Source organism: Squalius cephalus (assembly GCF_949319135.1).
Source record: "Squalius cephalus genome assembly, chromosome: 10".
NCBI lineage: Eukaryota > Metazoa > Chordata > Actinopteri > Cypriniformes > Leuciscidae > Squalius > Squalius cephalus.
In genome coordinates this window covers 827,553-845,757 of record NC_137131.1, presented here as the reverse complement: position 1 = coordinate 845,757, position 18,205 = coordinate 827,553, and the positions used below count along the sequence as shown (strand labels likewise).

General features: G+C 38.5%; 1 protein-coding gene across 1 annotated transcript; it reads right to left on the bottom strand.

The window, feature by feature from the left end:
• Window positions 1-576: 576 nt before the first annotated feature.
• Window positions 577-17,942, bottom strand: LOC307165654 (cytochrome c oxidase subunit NDUFA4). The gene is made up of 4 exons (XM_079883510.1): window positions 17,776-17,942; window positions 12,468-12,553; window positions 10,593-10,653; window positions 577-5,180 (listed from the first exon to the last, which is right to left on the bottom strand). The coding sequence occupies exons 1-4, from the start codon at window positions 17,815-17,817 to the stop codon at window positions 5,124-5,126; spliced, it is 246 nt and encodes an 81-aa protein (XP_079739636.1). The 5' UTR covers window positions 17,818-17,942; the 3' UTR covers window positions 577-5,123.
• Window positions 17,943-18,205: the final 263 nt, after the last annotated feature.

Sequence of the window (18,205 nt, the reverse complement as noted above, 5' to 3'; positions counted from 1 at the left end):
ATAAATCAGCGAGGGACGGATAGACGACAGCGGTTGCAATTAATTGCGCTCGTTTATTTGGAGTGGCACGTCTGCGTTTGAACGCGTGTCATAATTAAAGCCCTGCAGGACCGTGATGTGGCGTTACGGAGTCGATGGCTTAAGTGGCGTTTTAGAGTCCCATTTAAACTCCAAACAATGGCTAATGTGCCGTAATCATCTCATAATAAAGTGTAAGTGTCTGTTATAGAGCAATAACAGTCCCGTGGAGAGATGAGGAGGAACAAGCTTGACTCATCAGTTAAGAGCCTGACAGACCCCAAGAAGAAGAACAGAACACACACACACACACACACACACACACACACACACACACTGCATTACTGTACTTACAGGAATAGTTCAGCTAGAAATTCATCGTCCCTCATTAGTTTTGAAAAGTGTCCATCGGTGCCGGTTAATGCGGGTTTAAAACATGAAAGTTTGTTTCTGCCGTGTACAGAATAAAAAACGAAAAAAGATAATTGCGACTTTTTATTTCACAATTCTGGCTTTTTTATTTCACAATAAAAAGAGAAAGAGAAAAAAAGTCTGATTTGTGAGAGAGTCATTTTATTCCCAAAGCATCCTTAGGAACGACATCAGAAGGAATTTCATTCTTTCCTTCATTATTTACATCATTGTTTTGCTGTAATTTCCTCTAAAATACTACAGACTGAGTACTTGATCTACATTTTCATGGCAAAAATCATTTTCGATCATTTTGTTTGTTTTGGGATAATATGAGCTACATTTCTATCAGTCATTCTGCTTCATTCACCAGTTCATCCTGTCTCTAAAGCTAATGGAAACAAGTTTACCTTTAATATTAAGATCAGCATGAAAATGAAGTCTTTTCTCCTCTATTGTGCCGTATATCCGAGTGAAACGCTTCTGGAACAAGAACAAATGTGGGCGGGGCTTGATTGTGTCTGTGGGGAATTGATTGGATGGTTGTGGTTTGCTATTGGCTGATCTCATGTGAGTGACAGGTTGCCCCGCCCACATCATCAGAGAAGAGAAGAGATGCTGCGAGAGGAACTTATTCTCATTCAAGATTATTAACACAATAATGATGTGCACCCATAAATCATTTAGAATAAACTGTAATATTTCTTGAAAAATGTTGATTTCACAGTGACATTAAGTACAATTTAATATGGGAACTTCTTTGCTTTCACTGAAGTTTGCTTTTGTCTTGATACTTTAATATTCTGCCTCAGGTCTGTGTACATTTGACAGCCATGCAAACACACAATTGTGTTTGTTTACACCTGAGCTGAACACACACATACACACACGTATGTCTGGTAAACAGATTTTCACAGTCTCTTTTTTCAAGTCTCAGCTGTGACCAACAGCTCGAGGAAGCTGTTCTCACTTCACACACCCTCACATTCACTCACAAATATACACACACAAACACTTACTCACTGACACACACTCACTCTCTCTCACACACACACTCACTCACAGACACACACTCACAAACACACTCACTCAAACACACACACACACACACACACGTGTGATGCAGACCACGGAGCTGGAGGCCAGAACTGACTGTGCTGCTTCTCTCACCTTGTGTTTGTCATTTCATATACTGTCTTATTAAACATTACCCTGTAGAAACAACCATTGATAATTAAAGGAGTAGTTCAGCCAAGAATGAAACTACAAAAAACTCCCTAACAGTGTCATATACCACTAGTCCGTGGGACTTTATTCCAAAACTAAAGTCTTACTGCGGCTCTCAGATCTGATTTGTGTTGATCACGGTCTGATTTCACTGTAAATGAGCTGCGTGAACATTCTGCTCAAAGTCTACTCAACGTCTGATGAACGTCTGATGAAACATCTTCTAAACGTCTTCCAAACGTCTGCTGAACGTCTGATGAACGTCTGCTGAAACATCTTTCAAACGTCTGCTGAACGTCTGCTGAAACATCTTCCAAACGTCTACTCAACGTCTTCTAAACGTCTGCTGAAACGTCTGCTTAACGTCTGCTGAAACATCTTCCAAACGTCTGCTCAACGTCTTCTGAACGTCTGCTGAACATCTGCTGAAACATCTTCCAAACGTCTGCTCAACGTCTGCTGAACGTCTGCTGAAACATCTTCCAAACGTCTGCTGAACGTCTGCTGAACGTCTGCTGAAACATCTTCCAAACGTCTGCTGAACGTCTGCTGAACGTCTGCTGAAACATCTTCTAAACGTCTGCTGAACGTCTGCTGAAACATCTTCCAAACGTCTACTCAACGTCTTCTAAACGTCTGCTGAACGTCTGCTGAAACGTCTGCTGAACGTCTGCTGAAACATCTTCCAAACGTCTGCTCAACGTCTGCTGAACGTCTGCTGAAACATCTTCCCAACGTCTTCTGAACGTCTGCTGAACATCTGCTGAAACATCTTCCAAACGTCTGCTCAACGTCTTCTGAACGTCTGCTGAACGTCTGCTGAAACATCTTCCAAACGTCTGCTCAACGTCTGCTGAACGTCTGCTCAACGTCTTCTGAACGTCTGCTGAACGTCTGCTGAAACATCTTCCAAACGTCTGCTCAACGTCTGCTGAACGTCTGCTGAACATCTGCTGAAACATCTTCCAAACGTCTGCTCAACGTCTTCTGAACGTCTGCTGAACGTCTGCTGAAACATCTTCCAAACGTCGGCTAAACGTCTGTTCAACGTCTTCTGAACGTCTGATGAACGTCTGCTGAAACATCTTCCAAACGTCTGCTGAACATCTGCTAAACGTCTGCTAAACATCTGCGCAACATCTGCGCAACATCTGCGCAACATCTGCGCAACATCTTCTAAACGTCTGCTGAACGTCTTTTAAACGTCTGCTGAAGTTTGCTGTACATCTGCTGAACGTCATTTGAACGTCTTCTAAACGTCTGTTGAACATCTAAACGTCTGCTCTACGTCTTCTAAACGTCTGCTGAACGTCTGCTGTACATCTGCTGAACGTCATCTGAACGTCTGCTGTACGTCTGCTGAACGTCATCTGAACGTCTGCTGTACATCTGCTGAACGTCATCTGAACGTCTGCTGTACGTCTGCTGAACGTCATCTGAACGTCTTCTAAACGTCTGTTGTACGTCTGCTGTACGTCTGCTGAACGTCATCTGAACGTCTTCTAAACGTCTGTTGTACGTCTGCTGTACGTCTGCTGATGAAGAAAGAGTCCGAATGAAGTGAGGGTGAGTAACTGATCACTGAATCTTCATTGTTTGCTGTTATTCCTTCAAAAACTGATTGTGATTTTCCTTTATTTCAGACGTAGTGTCTAGTATTTCTAAATGCACAACCTCATAATTTTGATTTCATACTGTTATTAGAATCACGATGCTGCAGTTACAGTCAAGTCAAAAAAAATGTCTAAAACTAGTTTTTCATTTGTATAACTGTTAAAGTTTTTCAGCATGTAATTGATATTTACATGCATCTCCATCACTACGTGTTATATTGTCCAGAATTCATCAAGATGCTTGACTTTAAAAAGCATGATTTCAGCACAAAAACTATTTGCATTGCACATAGATATTAAAATGCAAGCTAATTTGCATATTTGGTTCCTAGTTTTTTTTTTTTTTTCTAAAAAACAAATTGACAGACATGTAGATCTTTTCAGTCACTACTTGTTTGTTTGTTGCATGATATTCCCGAAGGGTGTTTATATGAACTGAATAGAGACTTATACTTGGATATTATGCTGCTTATATAACGATGGAGAGGTGAATTTCATGCATTGTTTAGTTCAAGTAATGAATGAGCATTTACAGCTGGTCTAGGTCATTAATCAATGTGATCTTCAGATGCTCACAAACATAAACACACGGCCGTCACGAGTCTCTGAACTCCTCGAACGCCTGTCTTTGTTTGCAGCTCATGTCAATATTAGAGCAGAATATGCATTATTTATTTATTTATTGTGATTGTTTCTGTAGTTGTTTGTACTTGTATAGCGGGATGGTCGGAGGTGTTTCGCTCAGTGTGTGTGTGTGTGTGTGTTCGGCCTGTAGATGAATAGCGATACAAAAAATAACAAATGAAGGCAATGCAATCGTGACGGGTCACAGCGCCTTCCGCTTAGGTAATGACGGCCTGTGTGTGTGTGTGTGTGTGTGTGTGTGTGTGTGTGTGTGTGTGTGTGTGTGTGTGATTATGCCTCATGCATTTCTTCAACCAACCTGATTACCTGTCAGCATGTGCTGGAGCCTGACAGAAGCAGCTCTTACACGCCGCAGGTGGAGCGTCTGGAGGTGTGTGTGTGTGTGTGAGTGTGAAGGCAGAGATGAGGAGCATACTCTTTATTGAAGCACTGAATGCTTTCGGTGTGTGTGTGTCAGTGTTTGTCATTGTGTGTGTGTGTGGGTACCCAGCTGTGCAGAGGACAGGAGTGATTGCTGCTAGATAACATGCATTATTCTCACTATGCTCACGCTGCCCAGCAATTCTCCCTCCTAATGTCCTGCAAATATGCCCACAACAAACTTACAGGCTTTTCTAAAGGGCCACAAACATTTGGTTTTCAGCGGTTGGACAAAGACGCCGCACATTTGTGTTCTCGAACGAATAGAGACTCAAACTGTGACGTGTGTGACAAACACATTTGATTCTCATGTTTTTTTTAAAGGAATAGTTCACTCAGAAATTGCAATTTTGTGTTGAGTTCAGTTGTTCAGTCGGTTATCATGAGACACGTGAGAATCATCACTGATGGCGAACCACAATACATCATCACACTTCACATGTGAAGGACATATGTGTGTGTATATGTGAAATATTACTAATAGTAAAGTGCAATATATTCCTGTGATCAAAGCTGAATGTTCAGCATCATTACTCCAGTCTTCAGTGTCACATGATCCTTCAGAAATCACTCTAATATGAGGATTTGATGATCAAGAAACATTTATTATTATTAATCTTGAAAACAATGCTGCTTCATATTTTTAGCTAGCTATTAAAATAAGTGATTTAATTAGTTTTCAGTGGATGCAGAAATATCAGGGGTACAGTGTTTAGAAAGTGTTTAGTAAGTGTGTGTGTGTGTGTGTGTGTGTGTGTGTGTGTGTGTGTGTTGCTCCTCTGAGGTCTTTTAAAAGTCAGGTCCTTCCTTCTTCAGACGCTCATAGTCTGTGTTGATGGCCACCAACTGTGTAGAGAGAACGAGAGAATACATTTAAATGTAGTTAGCGTAAATTAAGATCATCAGAATCTCATAAACGACAAACAAGAGCACTCACACACTCTCTCTCTCTCTCACACACACACACACACACTGACAATAACAAAAACACTCACACTCACAGTGTCTGACCGATTCTGCAACCCTTTGTTTCGTGATCTGGCTCCTTGTTTGTTTTTCAGGAAAAGTGTATGAGAGACCTTGTGTTTGTGAATGCATAGTTTTCACTGTATACATTAAAAATACATTGATTCATAGTAAAGCTACTAAAGTTATTCAGTCAAGAGCAGTGAGTGATTTTGCCTTTAACATTAATGACAGACAGCCGCAGGTATTTGCATTAGGCTTTTAAGACTGAATGCATGGATCTAATATGATGACACGCATTCGATTTCTTTCCCAACTGTTTATTCACTAACGACATAACCGACTGTCTTTACGCCAAGATGGACATTTTGACATATTTTTGTGTATATTTGACACAAAATTGAAACCCCATGTATACTTTGCTCGTCTCATAGCTGACACAAATATGTTCTAAGAATGTTTTGCTAATGTTCCTGTTAAGTTATGAAAACAGTATTTCTGAACGTCCAGTTATTTTAAATGTTGTGTTCTTCCTTATGCAAACGTTAAGTGAACATTCCCTTGTATCATTCTTCAAACATTATGGAACGTTACTTTTGAATGTTCTCTGATCGTTACTTTTAAATGTTCTGAACGTTACTTTTGAATGTTCTCTGATTGTTACTTTTGAATGTTCTCTGATCGTTACTTTTGAATGTTCTCTGATTGTTACATTAGAATGTTCTCTGATTGTTACTTTAGAATGTTCTCTGAATGTTACTTTTGAATGTTCACTGAACGTTACTTTTGAATGTTCTCTGATTGTTACTTTTGAATGTTCTCTGATTGTTACTTTTGAATGTTCTCTGAGCGTTACTTTTGAATGTTCTCTGATCGTTACTTTTGAATGTTCTCTGAGCGTTACTTTTGAATGTTCTCTGAATGTTACTTTTGAATGTTCACTGAACGTTACTTTTGAATGTTCTCTGATTGTTACATTAGAATGTTCTCTGATTGTTACTTTTGAATGTTCTCTGAACGTTACTTTTGAATGTTCTCTGATCGTTACTTTTGAATGTTCTCTGAGCGTTACTTTTGAATGTTCACTGAACGTTACTTTTGAATGTTCTCTGATTGTTACATTAGAATGTTCTCTGATTGTTACTTTAGAATGTTCTCTGATTGTTACTTTAGAATGTTCTCTGAACGTTACTTTTGAATGTTCTCTGAACGTTACTTTAGAATGTTCTCTGAACGTTACTTTTGAATGTTCTCTGATTGTTACTTTTGAATGTTCTCTGAACGTTACTTTTGAATGTTCTCTGAACGTTACTTTAGAATGTTCTCTGAACGTTACTTTTGAATGTTCTCTGAACGTTACTTTTGAATGTTCTCTGAACGTTACTTTTGAATGTTCTCTGAACGTTACTTTAGAATGTTCTCTGATCGTTACTTTTGAATGTTCTCTGAGCGTTACTTTTGAATGTTCTCTGAACGTTACTTTTGAATGTTCTCTGAACGTTACTTTAGAATGTTCTCTGATCGTTACTTTTGAATGTTCTCTGATTGTTACTTTTGAATGTTCTCTGATTGTTACTTTTGAATGTTCTCTGATTGTTACATTAGAATGTTCTCTGATTGTTACTTTTGAATGTTCTCTGAACGTTACTTTTGAATGTTCTCTGAGCGTTACTTTTGAATGTTCACTGAACGTTACTTTTGAATGTTCTCTGATTGTTACATTAGAATGTTCTCTGATTGTTACTTTAGAATGTTCTCTGATTGTTACTTTAGAATGTTCTCTGAACGTTACTTTTGAATGTTCTCTGAACGTTACTTTAGAATGTTCTCTGAACGTTACTTTTGAATGTTCTCTGATTGTTACTTTTGAATGTTCTCTGAACGTTACTTTTGAATGTTCTCTGAACGTTACTTTAGAATGTTCTCTGAACGTTACTTTTGAATGTTCTCTGAACGTTACTTTTGAATGTTCTCTGAACGTTACTTTTGAATGTTCTCTGAACGTTACTTTAGAATGTTCTCTGATCGTTACTTTTGAATGTTCTCTGAGCGTTACTTTTGAATGTTCTCTGAGCGTTACTGTTGAATGTTCTCTGAACGTTACTTTTGAATGTTTTCTGATCGTTACTTTTGAATGTTCTCTGATCGTTACTTTTGAATGTTCTCTGAACGTTACTTTTGAATGTTCTCTGATCGTTACTTTTGAATGTTCTCTGAGCGTTACTTTTGAATGTTTTCTGAACGTTACTTTTGAATGTTCTCTGAGCGTTACTTTTGAAAGTTCTCTGAACGTTACTTTTGAATGTTCTCTGAACGTTACTTTTGAATGTTCTCTGAACGTTACTTTTGAATGTTCTCTGATTGTTACTGTTGAATGTTCTCTGATCGTTACTTTAGAATGTTCTCTGAACGTTACTTTTGAATGTTCTCTGAACGTTACTTTAGAATGTTCTCTGATCGTTACTTTTGAATGTTCTCTGATCGTTACTTTAGAATGTTCTCTGAACGTTACTTTTGAATGTTCTCTGAGCGTTACTTTTGAATGTTCTCTGAACGTTACTTTTGAATGTTCTCTGAACGTTACTTTTGAATGTTCTCTGATCGTTACTTTTGAATGTTCTCTGAACGTTACTTTAGAATGTTCTCTGATCGTTACTTTTGAATGTTCTCTGATCGTTACTTTTGAATGTTCTCTGATCGTTACTTTTGAATGTTCTCTGAGCGTTACTTTTGAATGTTCTCTGATCGTTACTTTTGATTAGATGTGCTTATTTACAGATCAATCATTAGTTAAAGCTGAGTGTGTAATGCAGCGTTTATGAGGTGAATGATTCCTCTTGTTGAGGAGAGTTTGCGGTTACTTTACTCAGTGACCAGAGTCAGACGCATCATTTCTACTGCTTGACCATGAAACGGCTGAAAGAATCCCACAGTTCCTGCATTCATGCTTTGCTGTTTTTGTGAAAAGGTCTCGGAGCGTCAGGTTTTCTGTGACAGAAAGCATGTTTATGTTCTGAATGGGTGACAGGAGACACGTTCTTCAGCCGGTGTTATTTTATTCTCATATTCACATTGATCTCTCTCTGCTTCTGTTTCTCTCATTATGATTAATGTTGAGACGCTGCCGGATTCTTGATTTCTGACCTTTGGCTCCTTCTGAGAATTAAACATGTCGAGTCGTGACCTTTCGTGAGCCTGAACGCAAACTTCCCATGAAACACGCGTGTCTTCTCTGAGGAATCCTCTCTCATTCTCTCCGTCTGCCTTTGTTAATTCTTTCATTAATGGTTGGAGGTGATCAAGATGTTCCAAACGAGAATAAAACATTCACCCGCTGCGATATAAATTATTCCTTCTAAAGCAGACGTGAACGAACGCTGTGTCTTTCACACGAGCCTCGGGCGCACAAGGCTTATCTAGAAACAAGTCACCATGAAATCAAAATGGACAATTCTTTTTTTTTTTACGGAATATTGCATTGTTTATTCTAAATGAATTATGCATAGTTTTAAACTTCATGTTCCTGGTAATCAGAATAAGTTCCTCTTGCAGCATCTCTTCTCTTCTCTGATGACGAGGGCGGGGCTATAACCTGTCACTCACATGAGATCAGCCAATAGCAAACCACAACCTTCCAATCAATTCCTCACAGACACAATCAAGCCCCGCCCACATTTGTTCTTGTTCCAGAAGCGTTTCACTCGGATGTACGGCATTATACACTCTTAAAAATAAAGGTTCCAAAAGGAGGCTTTTGCAGTAATGCCAAATGCCAATGCATTTAGATGCCAATAAAGAACCTTTAACATCCATGGAACCTTCCCATTGCACAAAAGGTTACTTTAGATTATGTAATGGCCGGTTTCACAGACCCAGACTAAAGTGCATGTTTGAGCTGTTTTAACTGAAAGCACTGTTTTCTTCTATTGCACGTTTAAACAAGCTACTTAAACATCCTAATTTAACTAAGGTCTAATCCTGGCTTAATCTAAACCTTAAATGTGGCCCTCTTTTAGGGGAAGGTTCTCTTAGGATCCTGGTTCTTCTATGACATCACTGCACAGTAAAAAACATTGGGTTATTTTTTGGGTTACACACATTGGGTCACTATATGTTGGGTATATCATTTTTTTAATAATTGGGTCATTTCTACTAATAGCCCGACTGTTGGGTTAAATATGTATGTTGTATGTAAACTTGTGTATTTTGAATTTATGTACACAAGTATGTATATTTACATTAAATTCTAGGCTCCACAATATTTAGTTTGTAATTTAAAATTATATTTGTTGAGACGTATTTATTGTTTTATACAAATAAACAATCTGTATTTGAAAACAAAGTGTATTGTATTTATTAAAATAAATAAAAAATTATAAATAATAAATAAAAATAAATAAATAGTTAACTTAACTGTTGGGTTACTTTTAACCCAGCTGGCTTTTAACAATGCATTGGGTTAAAATAACCCACTGTTGGGAAGATGCTATACCCCCCCCATAGGTCACTCGTTGGGTTATTTCAACCCAACATTATTAAGTGAGTGCAAAAGCCTCCTTTTGGAACCTTTATTTTAAAGAGTGTAGGGAAGAAAAGATGAGTGCAACTTCCCTTTCATGACTTTGAAGCTGTGTATTAAAGTGCATAAAGTGTCTAATTGTTCGTTTTTTTAGTTAAATAAGAAAATTTCATTGTGAAAACACTAAAAACAGCATGGAATAGTGTCTTTTTTTTAAATATAACTCTGATTGTATTCGTCTGAAAGAAGAATGTCATATACACTAGGATGACGTGAGGCTGAGTAAATCATGGGCTAATTTTCATTTTTAGGTGAACTATCCCTTTAAGACAGCATGGAATAGTGTGTAAGTAGGTGAAGTGGGATGCATCTCAGTAAGTGTGTGTCTAATGTACAGCTTGACGTCATTTGTTCTTGTTCCAGAAGCGTTTCACTCGGATATACGGCACTGTAGGGAAGAAAAGACCAGTGCAACTTCCCTTTCATGACTTTAAAGCTGTGTATTAACTGTTATTTTGGGGGGTTAAATTCTCTTTGTTCTTGTCGTGAAAACACTAATCGCACTAGTTCTACTAAAAACAGCATGGAATAGTGTCTAAGTTGGCGAATTGGGATGCACCTCACTAAGTGTGTGTCTATTGTACGGCTTGACGTCTCCTGTCACGTATCTCTCCTTGGCGTGAGATGAAACTGATCCGGGAACAGCGGGAGAGACGGATCTGTCCGCGCTGTCAGTCTGCAGCTGATCACAGAACAGTCGCTGGGCTGTTTACCTTGTACTGATAGGTCGGGTCGAGTTTGTTCCACGGTTCAGGGTTGTTCCTCCTGTCCCAGCTGACAGAATGAGGGTAAGGCCAGACCGGAGAGGAGAGAGAGAGCGAGTGGAGAAAAGAGGATGAGGATGAGTGACTGTAAAGGAGGGTGAAACTGAAGGAGGGTAATTATCAGGCGGAGGTGACAGAGGACAGTATTTCTGGCAGACTGCCGAGTTTGTTTGTCACAGGGATGAATTAATACACACAACCAACAGAAGACACTAGAAACAGCTCGTCCAATCAGAATTTAGAATTTTCAAAAAGCTAGAATAAGTTACATTACAGAGCCTAATGAACTGTTACATTGTTAGTCAATCATTTTATCCCTTAAAACTCATCTTTGCCTCATTTAGTATGCGCGGTTCTATGAATATGCAAATGCGCCCCGCCTCCACTCACTCACTCACTCAGCTCAGCTCAGAGATCCACTGGTTGACGATCACACGTTGATCTGATTGGTTACAAGGTAGTTTGTGACGTCAGAAACACCAGCGATTTCAAAGCGTGTTTTTGAGACTGTCTTTGGTTCACTGCAGTTTTAAGGAGGAAATACTCAGCAATGCTGTCGACTTATGAATTTACACATGGTTTGTCTTAAAGCAGATTAAAAACACCACATAGACACATAAACAACATTAAAAGCTGGATTTACACCACAGGGGACTTTAACAGTAACAGCCCACTATGATGTCATGTGTCTGATCATCTTGTGCTGTGTCAGGTTTAACAAACTACAGTAACACTTTATTTTGACACTTTAACAGTGTCCTTGTTACATATGTTACATGTACTTACCATAGTAATAATAGTAAATTATGCATAATTACATGCAACTAACCCTCAACCAAATCCTAACCCTACCCTAACCCTATAGTAAGTACATGTTGTTAATTAATATTACTCAGTATCACTTAAATATGGCGTGGCACCATGTGATTTGGTGTGACATTCAGAATTTTGAAAGAAATTAAGGCTTTTTGGTTATTAATCATAAAATCATCAATGTGACAGATGGGGAATAGTGCCAGCAAAGGTTACAAGCATTTTGGTACTTTTATAACAAGGTATTCCCAAATTAATTTGCAGTATATTGAAAGATTACGAGTAAACGTCTTTCTATGAGTGATGATAAAGTAAAATAATGCAAAATGTAACATATTTGCACATAAGAAATGCTATACTTTTATCTAGTAATGATAAAGAATCAGGATAAATTGACTTATATTATCACATTATACCCCTTTTCAATTTAATACACAATAACATTCATGTCACACCACATGACAATTTTAGCCACTAAGACAGTAAACTAGTGAATAAATGTCAATTTCAGGACTAAATCTACAAGACCACATATATATTTGGAAATAAAAGAGTTGGTAGAATATAACCCAATGAGTTCCATGACTTACATTTGAGATTTTTTTAAAAAACTTTTTTTTAGCCAAATATGTCAACCACCCATATATATATATATATATATATATATATAATTACACTGTAACAATGATACCTTAAAATAAAGTGTAACCCAAACTACTCTTATATTCCTATGAAGAAATTCAAGCAGGTTTGGAGCAACATGAGGGTGAGGGTGTTTTTGCACACAGTTATATATTTACGTACTGTATTTATTCATTCTTATACATGGTATGGACTTGTTTTTTAGGTATCCACTTTATAATCAGATTATAATTAATATGTATTCTGTGCACATTGTGTTATTTCTTTAATGTATGATGTTTTTATGTATCCTGGTTACGTGGGCTCGTTAATAAAGTGTTTGAGTTGAACTGAGCTGAATGTGTACTGTAAGTGTGTTTTCTCTCTCACCTGACGTGAGGTCCTCGAGCCAGTCGGATCAGATAGAGAGAAGCTCCACTCATACCCAGCAACAAGAAGATGAACTGAGGGATGAGCTGGAAGAGGACGAGGACATCATCAAGGTTCAAAGGTCTTTTATTGTCATTCCATACACATTTTTATATGAAGGAACGAAACTAAGGACTAAGATCCCGATCAACACACAAGATACAAACATTAACCAATAAAAACATTAGAAACGCGGGTGTCTGTCTAAGCAGCTTCCTCAATAAATAGCATAATAGCAATAACAAACTAGAATAGACAATGCATTAAAAAAATGCAATAATTAGTAATAAGGACATAGTCAAATATCATTGCACATAAACTGTCTAAATAATACAATATACAACAACAAAAAACACAGAATCTGTGTTACACATGCCCGCATCTATATTATTGCACACTAATGTGTGTGTGTGTGTGTGTGTGTGTGTGTGTGTGAGTGTGTGTGTGTATGTGTTACTCACTCTTAAGTAAAGCAAGTGCATAAATGCCTGACAAACACATCACAAGAGCGCGTCCAGAAACGGATACTAGTGTTATTTATATAGAGCATTTTGACAAATCACATTGAACAGCTTTACAGAAAATCATGATGATAATGTTTATAATGTCTTAATATATTCATGCCTTACTGTTGCATTCTGAGATAGTGTATATATATCGCTTTATGTGAATATACTGCATGTATACAGACATACCCAAAATTATATTATATATATATATGTGTGTGTGTGTGTGTGTGTGTGTGTGTGTGTGTGTGTGTGTGTGTGTGTGTGTGTGTTATTCAGCAACATCTCAACAACATTTATGCATTTGGCAGATGCTTTTATTCTTTGCATTTAAGGTGTGTATGTTATCAGTTCATGCATTCCCTGAGAAACGAACCCATGATCTTGGCGTTGCAAGCGCCATACTCTACTGTACAGTATACAGTAATCCTATACCACAAACATAAAAATGAGCTGCACTGTCACGTTTAGCTTTCCTCAGTGAAGATTAACAGTGAATGCATGAGCTGATGACATCACACCTTGAACGCAATGCAAGTGACTGAGTGTAAATACCAGAGTAAAGACTCGGTAAAGTAACTTTACTAACTCAGCAAGAACATCATGAGCGTGTCTGAGCTGAGAGAGAGACGTCTGACATGTTTCAGGACGCAACGGCGTGTGAAATGGATTTAGAAGTGTGTGTGTGTGTGTGTGTGTTCATGTACTTGCGTCGAGTAGGTTTCAGTGCTAAATGAACACACACACTCTCTTTTATATGCATGGAGACATGTGTGTCGGTCTGGGTTGAGCGACGAAGGACACAGTCGCTAGTGTGTGTGTGTGTGTGTGTACTGCCGATCAGACTGAGTGACAGGATCACACACACACACACACACGTCCTACCAGGAGACTTCAGTGTGTGTGTGTGTGTGTGTGTGTGTGTGTGTGTGTGTGTGTGTGTAAATGATAACAGGGATTAGAATAGAAACGCATATTAAAAGAGGGAATGTGAAGCCTCAGTTTTCCGTGTTTTTTCCGTGTTGGAGGAAGTGAGCGACAGACAGACTCAGACTTCGCCTTATGTTGTCAAAACTGCCTCCTGTAACAGTGATTTGCATAATCCCCCAGGGGTTACCGGCAGATATTCAAATTAGCTTATCAAATATGTTTAAGCGTCCTAAGCCGAGCGCAACATGTGTTCCTGCTTTCTCTCGAGCTCGAGCTCAACTCAGTCCTGACGGCCGCTCGTGCTCGGGATGTGTTTAGTGTTTGATGATGATCAAGTTTCACTTATTATATCTCGATTTTCAATTACTCAATTTTTTTTTCAATTAGGCCTACTCTTTGTTTGTATTTTTTATAAATGACCATTTGTAGTTTTAGCTTCACAGCTCCTCAAGCTCGTAATGCTGAGTTTGACTGAGTGGGAACTTTGATTGAAAATAAAAAACAATTTAATAAAACAAATCTGTAATTTTTTCACATTGTGTTGGTCAGACCTTTTTTAAATGTGACTTGTTTCAGAGAACATTCAAAAGTAACGTTCCGTAATGCTTGAAGCAGTGGTGTAATTAATATGAGGAAATGTAATTAGTTCCTGTACTTAAGTCTCTTTTTGGCTACGTTGTCGTTTTACTGAGTATCAAATATATTAGCAACTTTTACTCTTTACTGGACTGCATTTTTGAGTAAGTAAATGTACTTTTTACTCCAATACATTTGTGAAGAGTAATACAATTACTGGTATATAATAACTGCACACTATTAATCATTAGTTAAGCATTAGTAAACAGTAAATTTGTCATTTATAAAGCATTAATATACATTAATAAGCAGTTATAACTGCTTTGTTCTTGTATTTTTCTTGATATTGTATTTTCATACTTTATTAATGATCAATTTATCATTTCTAAATGAAGTATTGCATTATTTACAACCGGTTATTTAAGAGTTGTCAGTGGTTCATAACATCACGAAAGTGTAAGTAAATGATTAATAAACTGTTTAAATACATATTATTATTCAGATATATAGTAATAGTTACTTAGTGTGTTAATAAATGCTTTATTAATATGTATTTCTACTGTAATTCAGGGTTAATTCAGGGAGATATAAAGCATTTAGTAAATATTTGTATGCTCTGTATCACATCTATTGACTATTTAAATTTGCGTAACATTATTTTATTTATCCACTATATTGATGACACATTTTTGAAGGATATTGGTTTACTTATGGCCTTATGTGCACTTGAGCTGAACTGAGACCTGAGAGTGTGTAGACGTTTAAGAGATGTTTGTGTCCAGCTTTATTTATTGCAATATTCAGTTTTATTTTGATTTTAGAAAATAAACACATTTATTTTCTAATTTTACAAATCAAATGTTTATTTCCACTGGCATGTCTGTTAGGCGTCGAGGACGAGTGCATCTCTGAGCCTGCGTCCAGTGTGAGTAAAATACTGAAGTGCTGTTCAAATCAGAGACTCGGAGACTTTTACTCACGGCGTATTGGAATCGGAGACTCGTAACTTGTAACGGAGTTATTTTCGCTGTGAGGGATCTGAGTTTTTACTCAAGTATGGTTTTCCGGGACTCTTTACACCTCTGGTTTGAAGAATATGCTCCCTTAACGTTCACATAACCAAGAACTGTACAAATGCTGAAATCATGGACACACACATGTGCTTTTCTCCTGAGCGCTTTTTATAAGTGTCATATTCAGTGATCACACTTTTAAGTGAAGATAACAACAACTTTCTTATTTATTTGTGAAGTCACACTTGTTAGTCACAGTAACACCTGTATGATGAGCGAGAGAGAGAGAGAGAGAGAGTGTGTGTGAGGGAGAGAGAGAGTGTGTGTGAGGAAGAGAGAGAGAGAGCGAGAGTGTGTGAGTGTGTGTGTGCGTGTGTGTGTGAGGAAGGGAGAGGGAGAGAGAGAGAGAGAGTGTGTGTGTGTGTGTGTGTGTGTGTGTGTGTGTGTGTGTGAGGAAGGGAGAGAGAGAGAGAGAGAGTGTGTGTGTGTGTGCGTGTGTGTGTGTGTGTGTGTGTGTATGTGTGTGTGTGTGTGTGTGTGTATGTGATGGGGAGAGAGAGAGAGAGAGAGGGTGTGTGTGTGTGTGTGTGTGTGTGTGTGTGTGAGAGACAGGAAGGGAGAGAGAGAGAGAGAGAGTGTGTGAGGGAGAGAGAGAGAGAGAGAGAGAGAGAGAGAGAGAGAGAGAGAGAGAGAGAGAGAGAGAGAGAGAGAGAGAGAGAGAGAGAGAGAGAGAGAGAGAGAGAGAGAGAGAGAGAGAGAGAGAGAGAGAGAGAGAGAGGGGGGGAGGGTGTGTGTGTGTGTGTGTGTGTGTGTGTGTGTGTGTATGTGAGGGGGAGAGAGAGAGAGCGAGAGACATTAACAGCATCTGCTGCAACATCTGCTCCTGACCTACAACAAACTCTGAGACATAAACAGATTTTTTTCTGTCCCTTCAGTCGAACATCTTCACAGATTTGCTGAAGTTATAAAGTCTGCAAAAGTCATTTTATCAGACAATGTGTTTGTCCGGTTTTCCAACGACTGCAGTTCCACATTCACTGGCCTCAGAAATACAGGAATAAGAGGAAGATTGTCCACGAGTCTCTCCCTGTGAAGGCCTCCTTCCTCTCTGTGCAAATACAACATCATCAGAATTATTCCAGTTCGCTGGATACGTAGCCTGGAAATCCAGACCTAAATCTGGAAGATTAATGGTCTGGCGTCGACTAATGAAGATCGGCCAGCTCGAGGGGCGGCACCAAACATGCATTTGAAGATCTCACTGCACGCCATTGGATAACACTACGACCAATCACAGCAAGTTATCGCTTAGCCACCAGCGGATCTGTTTACACAGGTTCATGTTTTTAAAAATGTTCAGCGCTTACACCAGATCCTGTTTCAGAGTGTGTGTTCTCGAGCTCAAACACTGTGTGTGAACGAACGGCCAGAACACATTAAAGTTCCTGTTTCCTGTGAGAACGGTGTGTGTTAGCGGCCGCTAAGCTAATAACTAATGATCTTTACAACTGAAGTGAAGATCTGCTGTAAAGCCTGATCTCTGTTACTGTAATCTCCTGTTCTCACTGTAAAGCTGCTGTGAAACTCTATATCGGTAAAGCGCTGTATAAATGAAGGAGACTCGACTTGAAGACGCAGCAGTAAATAGATAATAATCTTATCACTCTTAAGATCTGTTACTGTGTTTGCGTAACAGTCGTTCCTTTAGTTCTGGTAACCCGCCAAACATGAGAATCTGGGTCATCACACACTCCTCACACACTCCTCACACACTAATGGAGCTGTTGTTCGAGAGAGAAAGCAGTGTCTGTTTTGTTCGTTTGGGTTTATCCTTCATGTTTTGTATGCGGTGAAGTAAATCGTTCTCTGAGAGCAATATTTCAGAAAGAGTTTCTACAGTAAAACTAACAATTGGAAGGTCAATAAAAGCCCTTCACTGTTCTCAGAAGAACTATTACAGTGATGAGGATTACAGTAGAGGACTGAAGCTTCAAACGTTCATTTCTCCAGCGCTTCATACAGTACAGACGCTTTCAGAACAGCTTCACGGACACAAACAGGGGAATCAATGATGCAAACTGAAGACAAACTCTAATTCTGCTGTAAAGCAACTTGAAAAAAGACTCTCGTGATTTAGTTTTGTTCTCATCTGATTTCTATAATCTAGTGTCAGTCGAGTCAGATTGATAAATATACGAAGTGTGTTATAAACCAGGTAAAGGTGAATGTCGGAGTTGGACTCACCCCTGGATGTTTCTTTGCGTGCCGGTACATCGTTCTGAACATGTTGTCCTCGAGCTCCAGCGACAGTACACACAGTAAACACAGTAAACGAGTGTGTGTGTGTGTCTGTAAGCGGGTCGGTCAGTGCCGTGACAATTACTGTGATCCAATTAACACTGTTAAACCTCTGAGAATGACAGCGTGTGTGTGTGTGTGTGTGTGTCAGCTCTGTGTTTGCTGTTATTACAGTATTAGTGGACTGTCGTAATATCTGATCACTCTTGTTTTGAAGCTCCTCAACGGACTGTAAGTAACTTTGCAAGTGCATGACTTACTCTGACCCGAACAGTCTAATAATACTCTAGAGAGAGTTAGTCGAATGTCTAAAGTGGACCATCAAAATAAAGTGTAAATTAATTTTGATTCATCAAATCAGTTGATAATTTTTTTT

What these genes read in the sequence shown, in the direction of transcription:
- LOC307165654 (XM_079883510.1), bottom strand. Translation starts at nt 17,817, where the DNA reads ATGTTCAGAACGATGTACCGGCACGCAAAGAAACATCCAGGG. An exon ending in GCTCGAGGACCTCACGTCAG is followed by an intron (nt 10,654 to 12,467) that starts GTGAGAGAGAAA and finishes TCATTCTGTCAG; the next exon opens with CTGGGACAGGAGGAACAACC. An exon ending in ACCCGACCTATCAGTACAAG is followed by an intron (nt 5,181 to 10,592) that starts GTAAACAGCCCA and finishes CTCTCTACACAG; the next exon opens with TTGGTGGCCATCAACACAGA.